Source organism: Balaenoptera borealis (genome assembly GCF_965194805.1).
Source record: "Balaenoptera borealis genome assembly, chromosome: 4".
NCBI lineage: Eukaryota > Metazoa > Chordata > Mammalia > Artiodactyla > Balaenopteridae > Balaenoptera > Balaenoptera borealis.
Genome location: NC_138861.1, coordinates 59,381,401 through 59,396,387, shown reverse-complemented (window position 1 = coordinate 59,396,387; position 14,987 = coordinate 59,381,401). Strand labels below are relative to the sequence as shown.

The window sequence follows — 14,987 nt, the reverse complement described above, 5'->3', positions numbered from 1 at the left end:
TTCTCAGTGAACAAATCTTTGTTTAGATTAGTGGCTAAAAATTCTGATTCTGGGCCTGGGTTAAAAATCCAGGTTCCATCACATACTAGCTATATGACTTTGCACAGCTTACTTAACTCCACAAGCCTCAATTTCTATATCTACAATATGCAGTTAATAATATTACTCAGTTCAAAAGCTGTTGTGAGGATTAAATGAGTTAAATTATATAAAGCAAAATGGACACAATCAATATTATTATTATTACTATTTTAGAGAGTTTCATCATAAAATTTTGGTCATGAGGCTCTTAATAAAATTGAATTAAAGTGATATCAGGATTGATGATGACAATGCTGTAGCCAAAATAATGGTTGTCAGATTGAAAACGGTGGAGGTTCTGGAGCTGGCAGGGGTGGCTGTGATTGTGAGGTGGTGGGCTATGGGTCTATAGAGGAGTCAACGGGTTTTAAAATCAAAGTCTGCCAGCATAAATCTTGCTGGGAAACTGACTCATAGTGCAAGGCCAGGTATGCTCATCTCCATTTTCCTACCTTTATTTCAAATACAGATGCTCTTTGAAAGACTGTGATAAACGGCACCCAGCAAATCCCTTCCCTTAAACCTTTACTTTTTATTTTTATTTATTTTTTAACATCTTTATTGGAGTATAATTGCTTTACAATGGTGTGTTAGTTTCTGCTGTATAACAAAGTGAATCAGCTATACATATACATAGATCCCCCTATCTCCTCCCTCTTGCGTCTCCCTCCCATCCTCCCTATCCCACGCCTCTAGGTGGTCATAAAGCACCGAGTTGACCTCCCTGTGCTATGCAGCTGCTTCCCACTAGCTATCTATTCTACATTTGGTAGTATATATAAGTCCATGCCATTCTCTCACTTCGTCCCAGCCTACCCTTCCCCCTCCCCATGTCCTCAAGTCCATTATCTACATCTGCGTCTTTATTCCTGTCCTGCCCCTAGGTTCTTCAGAACCTTTTTTTTTTTTTTTTTTTAGATTCCATATATATGTGTTAGCATACGATATTTGTTTTTCCTCTTTCTGACTTACTTTACTCTGTATGACAGTCTCTAGGTCCATCCACCTCGCTACAAATAACTCAGTTTCGTTTCTTTTTATGGCTGAGTAATATTCCATTGCATATATGTGCCACATCTTCTTCATCCATTCATCTGTCGATGGACACTTAGGTTGCTTCCATATCCTGGTTTGTAAATAGAGCTGCAACGAACATTGTGGTACATGACTCTTTTTGAATTATGGTTTTCTCAGGGTATATGCCCAGTAGTGGGATTGCTGGGTCGTATGGTACTTCTATTTTTAGTTTTTGAAGGAACCTCCATAGTGGTCTCCATAGTGGCTGTATCAATTTACATTCCCACCAACAGTGCAGGAGGGTTCCCTTTTCTCCACACCCTCTCCAGCATTTATTGTTTGTAGATTTTCTGATGATGGCCATTCTAACTGGTGTGAGGTGATACCTCATTGTGGTTTTGATTTGCATTTCTCTAATAATTAGTGATGTTGAGCACCTTTTCATGTGCTGCTTGGCCATCTGTATGTCTTCTTTGGAGAAATGTCTATTTAGGTCTTCTGCCCATTTTTGGATTGGGTTGTTTGTTTCTTTAATATTGAGCTGCATGAGCTGTTTATATATTTTGGAGATTAATCCTTTGTCAGTTGCTTCATTTGCAAATATTCTCTCCCATTCTGAGGGTTGTCTTTTCGTCTTGTTTATGGTTTCCTTTGCTGTGCAAAAGCTTTTAAGTTTCATTAGGTCCCATTTGTTTATTTTTGTTTTTATTTCCATTACTCTAGGAGGTGGATCAAAAAAGATCTTGCTGTGATTTATGTCAAAGAGTGTTCTTCCTATGTTTTCCTCTAAGAGTTTTATAGTGTCCGGTCTTACATTTAGGTCTCGAATCCATTTTGAGTTTATTTTTGTGTATGGTGTTAGGGAGTGTTCTAATTTCATTCTTTCACATGTAGCTGTCCAGTTTTCCCAGCACCACTTATTGAAGAGACTGTCTTTTCTCCATTGTATATCTTTGCCTCCTTTGTCATAGATTAGTTGACCATAGGTGTGTGGATTTATCTCTGGACTTTCTATCTTGTTCCATTGATCTATGTTTCTGTTTTTGTGCCAGTACCATATTGTCTTGATTACTGTAGCTTTGTAATAGTCTGAAGTCAGGGAGTCTGATTCCTCCAGCTCCGTTTTTTTCCCTCAAGACTCCTTTGGCTATTCGGGGTCTTCTGTGTCTCCATACAAATTTTAAGATGATTCGTTCTAGTTCCATAAAAAATGCCATTGGTAATTTGATAGGGATTGCATTGAATCTGTAGATTGCTTTGGGTAGTATAGTCATTTTCACAATATTGATTCTTCCAATCCAAGAACATGGTATATCTCTCCATCTATTTGTATCATCTTTAATTTCTTTCATCAGTGTCTTATAGTTTTCTGCATACAGGTCTTTTGTCTCCCTAGGTAGGTTTATTCCTAGGTATTTTATTCTTTTTGTTGCAATGGTAAATGGGAGTGTTTCCACAATTTCTCTTTCAGATTTTTCATCGTTAGTGTATAGGAATGCAAGAGATTTCTGTGCATTAATTTTGTATCCTGAAACTTTACCAAATTCATTGATTAGCTCTAGTAGTTTTCTGGTGGCATTTTTAGGATTCTCTATGTATAGTATCATGTCATCTGCAAACAGTGACTGTTTTACTTCTTCTTTTCCAATTTGTATTCCTTTTATTTCTTTTTCTTCTCTGATTGCCATGGCTATGACTCCCAAAACTACGTTGAATAATAGTGGTGAGAGTGGACATCTGTATTTAATTTTTGATAGTTTGATTAATATGTGTCTCAGGGTGTTTCTCCTTGGATTTATCCTGTATGGGACTCTCTGCACTTCCTGGACTTGATTGACTATTTCCTTTCCCATATTAGGGAAGTTTTCAACTATAATCTCTTCAAATATTTTCTCAGTCCCTTTCTTTTTCTCTTCTTCTTCTGGGACCCCTATAATGCGAATGTTGGTGTGTTTAATGTTGTCCCAGAGGTCTCTGAGACTGTCTTCAATTCTTTTTTCTTTATTCTGCTCTGCAGTAGTTATTTCCACTCTTTTATCTTCCAGGTCACTTATCCATTCCTCTGCCTCAGTTATTGTGGTATTGATTCCTTCTAGGGAATCTTTAATTTCATTTATTGTGTTGTTCATCATTGTTTGTTTGCTCTTTAGTTCTTCTAGGTCCTTGTTAAACATTTCTTGTATTTTCTCCATTCTATTTCCAAGATTTTGGATCATCTCTACTATCATTACTCTGAATTCTTTTTCAGGTAGACTGCCTATTTACTCTTCATTTGTTTGGTCGGGTGGGTATTTACCTTGCTCCTTCATCTGCTGTGTGTTTCTCTGTCTTCTCATTTTGCTTAACTTACTGTGTTTGGGGTCTCCTTTTCACAGGCTGCAGGTTCGTAGTTCCCATTGTTTTTGGTGTCTGCCCCCAGTGGCTAAGGTTGGTTCACTGAGTTGTGTAGGCTTCCTGGTGGAGGAGACTGGTGCCTGTGTTCTGGTGGATGAGGCTGGATCTTGTCTTTCTGGTGGGCAGGACCGCGTCCCGTGGTGTGTTTTGGGGTGTCTGTGACCTTATTATGATTTTAGGCAGCCTCTCTGTTGATGGGTGGGGTTGCATTCCTGTCTTGCTAGTTGTTTGGCATGGGGTTTCCAGCACTGTAGCTTGCTGGTCATTGAGTGGAACTGGGTCTTAGCATTGAGATGGAGATCTCTGGGAGACTTTTCGCCATTTGATATTACGTGGAGCCGGGAGGTCTCTGGGGGACCAATGTCCTGAACTTGGCTCTCCTACCTCAGAGGCACAGGCTTGACTCCCGGCTGGAGCACAAAGACCCTGTCAGCCACATGGCCTTTCTCAGAGGACTTGTTGGGAAGATATCCAAGATGCTGCTATTCCCTCAGATTAGAGTGCAAAGAGCTTGACTTGGAGGGGTGAGAGCTGAGGTGAGGGCAGGCCATGGGAGAGACAGGGACCAACAACCTTGAAGAACTTTTCTCTGTGATGTGGATCAACAGCACTGTTAAACTCCCCATCGGAGCTACTAGTGTTGGAGGGTCTCCTGCAGAGGCGGGGGGTGGCTTAGGCTCACCGTGGGGACAAGGACACTTGCAGCAGAAGTTTTGGGAAGTACTCCTTGGCATGCATGAGCCCTCCCAGAGTCGGCCATCAGCCCCACCCCCTTAAACCTTTAAAAAAAAAAAAAAGATGGTATATGCTGGCTTCGGAGCTGTAGGCAGCATCAGTCAGCACAATGAAATGTGCCCATTTTCCAGCCTACAGCAGAAGCCACAGTTGTCTCTGTTCCCTGCATCCCAGGCTATACAAGAGGGACCAAATGATGCTGTGGAGTCTTAACTAAATCAAAGTGAAGGACAAGTATGATGGATTTATCACTGTCACTGACCTAACATTGACTGATGGAAGAATTCCCTATCAATCTCTAAGGCAGATTTCTACTAAGACTGTGGCGTCACTTGGGATATAGAAACAAAACACCCCTCACAAGTGTCAAGTATTAGTTAAAGAACAAATCAAAACCATCAGCTATTATTTTTAAAACATAAAAGAAAACAATTTAAGGGCCAAGTATGTAGGAAACATATTTCATGTGGGAGGGAAGGAGGGTAAAGATTGCTTATGGAAAGAAGCATCATACCTTAGAGAAGGCAACCATCTGGAAATTCCATTTGAGTATCTGAAGCAGAACTGTGGAGCTGGAAAAGAAAAAGAGTAATCAGACTGTGTGATGAAGGAATCAAGTAAATGTTTTCCTGACAACAAAACATCAGAACAAGTTAATTTCCTCTTTCCCCTTAAGAAATATTTCAGGAAACAGGATTTCCGTTCTTTTCTCCTTTCCAGCTTTTCAATACAATTAGCAAACAGGCAAGGGGAGGAATCACATTCTTTCAGTGAAGGTGAATAGAAAGACCCATATGTCAAGTGGAAGAACAACTGAGAACTATCCTGGTTACTGTGTGTTAATAACTTCCTTCTCGTTTTCAGAAGACTGTACATTTTAATGAAGACACATTTTTAAAGGCTGTCTCTTCTTGTTCTTTACAGAAGGTCATAAAGTCTTTGATGGAAGACAGTACAGGTAATTGATGCTAATCTCCTCATTTTACAAATAAGGTCCCTGAAGCAAAAGCAATCATAGATTTTTAGTGACAGAACCGGAACTAGAACACAGCTTTCTTGACTTCTATTTAAGGCATAGTTTCTTTTTTCCTTAGGGCATCTCTGAAAGCAAACAGTTGCTCTAGGTCCTTCATATCTGATCATAAACTCAGATGGGACATCTCAGATTTCTAAATTCAGATGTAACCTTCACAATTTCTGCTGGTAAATGTAATGGTAGCAATGGCCTCCAAGAGATATGCAGGCATGGAAGACACAGTTATGTACATGCAGGTATTTATCTTACTTTTGGTTGCCAAGATCCATTCTTCGTGTGATGAATTTATTCAACAGATATTTGTTGAGAGCCAACTATGTGCAAGTCTCATTGTGCTGGTTATTTGAAAGAATCTAATCAAAAATAATGAGAAACATTTCGAGTTTTATTCCTAGGAGTAAGATGCCCATCCTCCTGTAAAAGGAACTGACCCTTAAAGGAGCTAAAAAATAAAGATAAAATTAAAAAGGAGGGGGAGAGGAAGGAAAGATGAAGGAGGGGAGTGGAGGGGAGAGAAAAGGAAAATCCACATTCAGGTGAGCACTGTTCTTTGTACAACATCACATTTGAGAACTCCAATCAGTCAGCACTCTACAGATGGTAGATGGCCACACGACACTGTGATCTACGCAAGACTAAACTAATGCAAGATTTGAAACTAAACATTCACTATTGGATTGCCTCAGGGAGACTGATTAGGACTGATAGACATTGCCTCAACCAAGGAGTAATAACAGAATCCTATGTATTTCACACCTTTACCAGGGTTCGTGTGACAAGAACACAATGTAAATAAATGCTAATTTTAAAATTGGCCGAAGATCTAATAGTCATAAGAGAACAAAACTGAAAATAGCCCCAAGGCAGTCTTTTCTTTTCCTCAATACTGTGCACATCTGCATTCTAAAATGGCAATTAAGCAACTGTCCTCTTCTAGTCAAATCTCTGCCATGACAAAAGAGATGGACTTGAAATGCAGTGGAAAAATACCTACTTTGGGTGGGTTTCTAATCAGATTTCCTAGATGCTGCCAGGAAATGTATTGTGCATAATGCTGTTCTAGAAGAGGGGGCATGCTGGTCCCCTGCCCGGGGGCCCGCCAGGCTGTCAGCCAGCTGGTAGCCCACAGAGCTGAGGACACCTGGAGTCCCCGCCATGCTTTGCTCCCACTAATTCTGTAACTGCTGCCTGAGGCAGGAGGCAGGATGAAATACATAAACAGCAAGAGAATTAATAACAGCACTTGAATCCAACTGAGATGGATAGCAAGCTGTGGAGGATGCAGTCAGGTATGAAAAAAGGAACCTATCAAATCATCTGATACCTAAAACCCTTTCTTAGAAAGTAGTACGAGAAGAAATCCTGTACTTTAGAAATAACATTCCCTTATATTCAAAATTCCACTGGAATCAATTCCCAGAAAAATCCACCAGGGCTTTCTTCGTTCCAGGGTTGATTTGATCAACAAAGACTTCCTCATTAGCTACTATGACCACGGTGCTATATGAAGTGTGTGTGTTGTGGCTGGGAGTGGATTAATCCTCAAGGGCACAAAACATGTAAGGAGGAAAGAGGAAGGAAATGAGGCATAATATTAATGAAGGTACTGGGAACAAGAATCTGGGTGCAAACGACTTAGTATTTAGAAGATGGCTCCGGGAAGGGCTGGGAGGAGTGCAGCAGCAAGATGGGGAAGGAAAGCCAGTAGAGTGTGCGACTGAGCAGGTGACCACTGTGAGTAACAGGTTCAATGCTACTGGAGACCTTCTGAGAGACTGTGTGGGACATGTTTGAAGAGTATCCCACCGCAGGGTGAGCAAATGCAGTATTTGTCCATTCCTATCCCCCGCTTTTTGAGGGTAGCTCCTGGGATGTTAATTTCCCAACACTCTGACCTATGCTGCACATGGACCAGAGATGCACCCAGGTGAGAGGACACCATCAGGCAGAGAGATGCAGGAAGCCATCAGTGCATAAGAGAGGTGACTTCTGGGCAAGGTGAAGGGGTGTGGGCAGAGTGCTGACATCATTCACTCCAGAGTGATGCAGGAGATCCATGATATTGGTGCTTAGGAGAGGGACACGTTGTCATGGGCAAAAGAAATCAAGGCAAGCTTTCATCTGGTTCTTTAAGGATGAAAATGTCTGAGACAGATTAGAAGTAGTGAACCTCTTTTGTCTTCATGGTTCCCTTTCTAATACTGGCATTTTTCACCAACATACTTGAAGGTCTTAAAATGTCAACACCATTTTCTATTTAAAGCAAGTTTTACTAAATTAAAAAGTTCTTCTACAATTATCCCCTTATTCCTCATTCACCCTTCAGCATGGTATGCCTCCAAGAGACTTGTTTACTCTCTTGACCATGTTCTCAGGAAGCAAAGTTCTTGAACATTCTGCTAAATCTGTCCTCTTTCTTTGATATTGACTTAGGAATGTGCTGTGCTTCAGCAGAATATTTCATGCTGTGGAAATCACACGTATACTTAGTTGTAATGAAAATTAATTTTGTACATTGATAAAAACTTGGTGACAGAATGCATGGCACTGCTTAAGTTTGAAGGATGACCCCATAATTTATTCTTTAAATTAGCTAGACATATGAAATGGAGGGGAGGGTTCCAGATGAGAGGAATGGCATCTTAGGGGTAGGTATGACAAGACATGCTTGGTAAATGCTAACTAAACCGGTCTGACAAGAGGGTAGGGTCCACACTGAGGAGGAGTGAGTGTTAAGGCTACAAAAGGAGGTCACAGAGCCAGATTCTGGAGGGTTCTGAGCATCAGGTGAGGCGTAAGGGGACACTGAAGGCATTGCATAAGGAGATGAGATGGCAAAAGCTGTTTGAAGATGAAGGATAATGAAGCAGACGTGAAACAAATTGGAAAGTCAAAAGGCTGAAGGCAAGGAGACCAATAATAAGGTCATTTACTAATTCAGGCTTAAATTTTAAAGGCTTATAAATACGTCACAATTTATAATCAAGTGTATATAGTTGCACAGGTATAACAGAAAGGGACCCAGCTGAGAGAAGGAGTGAAGGAAAGAGCAACTGTTTCTAAATTGTCCACACAGAGGGGGTGCCTTTTTATAATTCCAGCAAAGAAACTGTATATGCCAGCAAGAAACTTGTTTTCAATTAAAACCCAAACACACACACACAAACATACACACACAGAGAAGTGTTTGCACCAGGTAGGTAGCAGTGGAATGGGAAAAAGATAAATAGGAGAAACACTTAAATTGGCACTGATAACAACTGTTCCATAGCAATACAGTAAAGACATATAAATTAGAATATTAAAATATTAGATGACACTATCTCAATCATGGTTTAATAAACTTCATTTAATACAAAAAAACTCCATTTAATTTAAAAAAAGTCATCTAGGTTTTAAAATATTCTTAATAATATTACTGAATCTATAAAATTTCTATCATCTCTAACTTGCAGGGCTTGTAAACATAAGAAAACATAGCTGACCATAAAACCAAGTGGAAAAAAAAAAAAGTGGAGAGAAACTTTATTCCTTCTTTGGTAATTCAGAAACCCTCAGAAGCTTCCAGAGGCTCGGGTGATTGGTGGGGTAATCAACAATTGCCATATAGTACTATGAAAAAAGAATTGGGCATTTTATTCTCTCAGGTTATTTTAATGCTCTCATTTTGTAATTTATCCTTTCTTTTACAAATGTAGAAACACATTCAAACACACATACACACGCACAAGCCAAACCTGTAAATACACCCCTTAGAGCTCTTTATGACATTGTTTTCAGATGTGACCTTTGCAAACAGCTTACTCAAACAAAGTTAGATCAGAAGGAAATTTGAAGGATGTTCCATCTTTTATTCTTTTAAATTAGCTAGGAACTAACTCTTCAATATTTATGACCACTCACTGAAAATACATGATTCTTCTACTGGGAAAATAAGGTTGCCTTGAGCAGAGTTGCAGGAAATCTGATTTGAAAATCCAAGTTAATAATCTCCACAAGTCTAATAGGGCAATGTTGTAAATGAAACAGAAGTTAATAGGTACAGCAAAAGAATGACCTCTGTGGATTCCAATTAGAAGAAGTATATCAAGGAGGAGAAATGGGGGCTCAGGCCATAGATTGATATGGGTGGTAGTTAAAATGCATGTCATGAATAAAAAGCAAAATTAAAAACTGAATAGAAGCAAAGCATCCTTCTCTTTCTTATTCTCTAAGACCTTAATTACCTGAAGTATGGGTGTTGTCGAAGGTTTAAATAATTCTTGAAAGAAACTCAAAGTGTTAAGAGCGGCTAGAACATGAGTGTTCAAGATCTATGGATTCAAATATCAGCTCTGTCACTTACTGGTTCAGTGACTCGGCCAAGTTACTTACTGTCTTTGCATCTCCAAGTCTATTATCTGAAAAATGGGTGGGTCTAATAATAGCTGACCTGTAGGATATGTGAAAATGCTGAACACAGACTTGCTTGCATAGTAGGTGCTCGACTGTTCCATCTCTCCTCTCCTGCCCCTTCCTTCTTGGAGATGAGAAGAATCTTGGAGAGTCCCAGTGAGTTCTGAAATGTGAACGCATTGGACATTCCTCCAGGAGTAAAGGGTAAATTTTGCCTGTCTAACTGCTGTCTGTTGGTATAGCTCCCTCCTTACCAACAACAGGAATTTGGTGGCCCCGGGAAGCAGTGTGGCATGGGGCACAATGTGGAAGACTGTGGGCTCTCAGGCCATCCTACTGGGTTTGAATCCTGTCTCTGCCACCCACCGGCTGCCTGACCTTGGAAATGTTGCTTAATCCGTCTCTGCTTAAGTTTCCTTAGCTGCAGAATGGAGGTTAATAAAAACATTTTCTCTTAAGGTTGTGAGAATGAAATGACCTAATCCAGGAAGGAATTTAAAACAGCGCTTTATACACAGCAACCATTCAATTGAAGGTAAGGCCATTATACTAAGATTTCAGCCCCAGGAAACAGAGAAATTCAGATTGGTTTTTCACAATGGAGGAGTCCACTTCCACTATGAAGGGATTTCCATGAAGATTCCTTCAGAAATTACAGCTCATTGACTGGAAAAGGCCCTCAGTGGCAGCAGTGTGATCAGCACAGATGCAGTTCATCCATGAAAGTGGATTAATTTTAGAGCCCACTATGTGCCAGACCTCGTAACGGTATCGCAGATCCAGACTCCTCATTATTTGGAGAATTCCCACCCAGAGACTCCTGTAGCGTGTTTGATCTTATTTATATATTCACGATAGATGTTTTCTTTACTGTGGACTTAACGTAAAATGAGCTCCTTCCTCTAATAAAGGTGCCGGCTTTACATGAAGTAGGTAAATCATAACGAAGGAATAATCACACTTCTCTGAGTGTGTTTCCCTGTTGGAATCAATCCTGAATGGCTATTAATAGGGCTCTTTAAGAGCTGAATTTCAGGGAACGCTAACGCTTGATTTAATCAGCCAGAGCTCCTCCAGATTAGTATAAGATGCCAAAAGTGTCACCTTTGCATTTCCATCACATTCTCTCCAGGGAAGATGGGGGAGGCTCCAGAAACGTGGAGGTTGATGAGATGACAGAGCATGTACTCTTTAAAGCCAATGAGAGCCTCCAAAATTAGCCAAGGAAGGCCATTTTCATCAGACTTAATAGAAAGAAAGGGGCTCAGGGCTCCCTCTGAAGACTGGTGTGGCCAGGCTGGGCCCTCAGCGAAGGGCCACGTGCCTGCTGCCCTCACTCCTCACCTTTCAGTCCTGGCAGACACTGAACAGCCTGTCTCTCTCCTACCTGCACTTCAGGCGTGTTTCTGTTCTCTTTATCAACCCCCTCAACCTCCCATAAGGTAGGAAGGGAATATGTATTATCACTATTTGTGCCAGTTATAAAGCTATTAACTCTCAACTCCAAATTCATTTTTCTCTCTGCTCCACTACTGTGGCCGGAATTCTGAAAACAATTTTCTTCCCTGGCTTGCTGTTCCTATAGGTTCTTACCAACAGGAGGCACGAGAGGGAGGCTGGAAGTCTAGGGAAGAGGAGCCAATCGCCAATCTTGTTCCTCCCCGGTTTGCTTGCTATTGGTCAGCGCCCTCAGCAATGGCTTTTTGCCCTGGCAAGGCAGTTGGTCCCAGGTTCCAGCATCTTTTTTTTTTTTTTTTGGAGTATGATTGCTTTACGATGTTGTATTACTTTCTGCTGTACAACGAAGTGAATCAACTATATGGATACATATATCCCCTCCCTCTTGGACACACTACCATGTGTAAAATAGCTAGCTAGTGGGAGCGTGCTGTATAGCAAAGGGAGCCCAGCTCAGTGCTCCGTGATGACCTAGATGGGTGGGGGATGGGGAGCAGGGGTGGGGGAGAGGTCCAGTGTCTTTTTTTGGCTTCCTCAGAACCATCTCACCTTGTCCCCCCTCAGCAGTTCCATGGGACCTCTCCTCCCAGTTTCTAGGTTCTCATCATCATAATCTCTTCCCTTGTTTCACCCAGGGCTGGGGGTGGGAGTATTTCCTGCCATTCCTATCTCTGTGATACCCTAGTGTCCCCTTTTTGCTTTTCCAGTTTCCAACAGTTATTTAACCATTTTCTTATGTTAAATTCTCTCTGTTGAGATGGCCAACAGACACATGAAAGAATGCTCAACATCCTTAATCATTAGAGAAATGCAAATCAAAACTACAATGAGATATCATCTCACACCGGTCAGAATGGCCATCATCAAAAAATCTAGAAACAATAAATGCTGGAGAGGGTGTGGAGGAAAGGGAACTCTCTTGCACTGTTGGTGGGAATGTAAATTGATACAGCCACTATGGAGAACAGTATGGAGGTTCCTTAAAAAACTACAAATAGAACTACCATACGATCCAGCAATCCCACTACTGGGCATATACCCTGAGAAAACCATAGGTCAAAAAGAGTCTTGTACCAAAATGTTCATTGCAGCTCTATTTACAATAGCCAGGACATGGAAGCAACCTAAATGTCCATCGACAGATGAATGGATAAAGAAGATGTGGCACATATATACAATGGAATATTACTCAGCCATAAAAAGAAATGAAATGGAGGTATTTGTAATGAGGTGGATGGAGTTAGAGTCTGTCATACAGAGTGAAGTAAGTCAGAAAGAGAAAAACAAATACAGTATGCTAACACATATATACGGAATCTAAGGGAAAAAAAAGCCATGAAGAACCTAGTGGCAAGACGGGAATAAAGACACAGACCTACTAGAGAATGGACTTGAGGATATGGGGAGGGGGTGGGGTGAGATGTGACAGGGTGAGAGAGTGTCATGGACATATATAGACTACCAAATGTAAAATAGGTAGCTAGTGGGAAGCAGCCGCATAGCACAGGGAGATCAGCTTGGTGCTTTGTGACCACCTAGAGGGGTGGGATGGGGAGGGTGGGAGGGAGGGAGATGCAAGAGGGAGGAGATATGGGAACATATTGTATATGTATAGCTGATTCACTTTGTTATAGAGCAGAAGGTAACACACCATTGTAAGGCAATTATACTTCAATAAAGATGTTTAAAAAAAAAAAAAAAAAATTCTCTCTGTTGAAATATCGACTGAGGTGCTTTCTCTGATTGATCTACTATGTCTGCTATAAAAGATTTGAGAAAATGGAGGCAACAATATGAACTAAGTGAAATAATCCGTTCTGTCCTTCTCCATAGCCCTATCTATGCCATCTTTTCTCCCAACAAAAGTGTTAATTTCCTATTAAGGTATCAATTGATAATGGCTTAAAATGTAAAACTCTCAAGTTTTTTACATTTTTCAAAGGCTTTCAATAGTTATGGTGTTGGGGGTTTTTTGTGTCTTTTTGGTGGTGGGGGGGGGGTTGTTTTTTTTGGCTGCACTGCATGGTATGTGGGATCTTAGTTCCCTGACCTGGGATGGGACCTGTGCCCCCTGCAGTGGAAGCGTGGAGTCCTAACCACTAGACAGCCAGGGAAATCCCAATAGTTATGTTTTAAATTGTATATAATTGTTTAGTTGATTTGTGGATGTTTGGCACTGAGCTGGACACTCAAGGAGAGGATGGTATGAAATAATATCCCTACCTTCAAGAAACTGTAGTTGAGAGAGGAAAGTCAATGTACAAATATGAATAAGAGAAATACATGAAACATAATATAATTATAAACTGAGTTGGATGGTGCAGACCAGAAATGCATTAGGAGGTGAAAAATAGAAGAGGTCATGAGGTCAAAGTAACCAGGACTTCACAGTAGATTATGAAGTGGATTTGGAAGGATTTAGATATGGGAAGAGAATGGGGAAAAACTGTCCAGATTGAGAAGCAGCATGAACAAAGGCATGGAAATGGAACATTAGATTTTGGTATGTATATCCATTGGTACCAATTAATATGAGTTTGCCATTAGATTCTCCTAGGTTGGCCACCTAAGTAGAACCCAGACTCCTGTGAACTTATAAATAGTTAAGCCACTTGGAATTCCAGCTGCCACTTAAAAGGAGCTTTAAACTCAAGTGTCACTCAACTGTGATCATTTAGAAGCATAGCTCATACATTTCTACCAACAGCTGGGGATTTGATATTTGGGATTAATACCCTGGTAATCCTATTGATTGACTTGGAGGTTTATCCAAGAAGTTTCCATCCTTCAGGAATGACTCAGATGCAAATATCAAATGCAACTGCTCCTTGCAAAAATCCTCAGGAGCCAATAGTAGCCTGTTTAATTAGAATGAAATCTCTAGAATCAAATCTATTTCAAACAAAATATAGGTTGTATCATTAAGCACTGAAACGAACCACTAAGTAATTTGTGACTCTTGATACCTGGTTAGAATCAGGTTTCAAAACGGGATTTTAAACGCCTTTTGCAAAGTTACATAAGGAATCAAGTAGATTACGCAACAACCCTCACCAAGCACTTTCATAAATCAGTGAATTCAAGTGGGAGCAGAATTCTTTAGATTATAAGCAAGAAGATAATAATAGAATTAAATCCTGACCTTTCCCATAAGAGCAACCATCCTCTTCCTTGCCCCCATCCTTCTCTAATTTACAGTAATGTAGTCCATATGGAAGAAGTCGGTGTGTGTTTGGGAACCAAGTCCTTCACTTTCTTTTCCATCACAAAAGCCAGTTGTTCTTCAGAACCATCCATCAGGATCATTTTACATTCTGCAGCATTAAAAAGGAGGCCTGAGCTCAGACCTCCTGCCGAAAAGTTAAGTTGTCAGTTGTTAGGCAGAAAATCAATCAGAAATGCATTTGGGACAATGGCTTGCTGCCTGGAATTACACCAGGCTAGAAAAAAGTCAACCCAGTGGCAGGAAAATACTAATGGTTGGAGATACCCATTCTGTCTTAGACAAGGTGGATCGATTTATTTAGACACATTTGCTGAATGGAAATATGCTGGTGCCAAGTCTCAGATTTACATATAATTATAGCAGAACACTTGCAAAATGTTCTCAGAAGGATCAAGATACTCTATTGCTCCAACATGTGCCAGGAACTTCAAAATTGTTATAGATTTCTTTGGCTAACTCACCTTCCTACCCCTAGGTCTTGCAGTAGGTACAGAGCCTTTGCCAGAGTTTGGGTAATTTATCATTTTTGCACTTTTGCAAATGCTCGTGGAAGACACATGGGTAGCTGGTGTTACCACAGCTCCTTGTAGCCCCTTGCTGAGTGAGTGGGAGGCATCCAAAAATCCTGGGCCGTACTCTTCACAT

General features: G+C 40.6%; 1 protein-coding gene and 1 long non-coding RNA gene across 3 annotated transcripts in view; one reads left to right on the top strand and one right to left on the bottom strand.

Moving 5' to 3' along the window:
• LOC309627919 (uncharacterized protein) overlaps positions 1-11,869 on the bottom strand; it is a 56,947-nt gene extending 45,078 nt beyond the window's left edge. For both annotated transcript variants that reach the window (XR_014244016.1, XM_082390303.1), the window contains exon 1: positions 4,742-11,869. Coding sequence is in view for 1 of the 2 variants with exons in the window: in XM_082390303.1 (XP_082246429.1) it covers positions 4,742-5,103 (362 nt within the window). In the remaining variant the exon portion in view is untranslated. The remainder of the gene's footprint in view (positions 1-4,741) is intronic.
• Positions 1-14,987, top strand: part of LOC309627970 — a 749,424-nt gene that overhangs the window by 555,852 nt on the left and 178,585 nt on the right. The gene's annotated exons all lie outside the window — the stretch shown is intronic.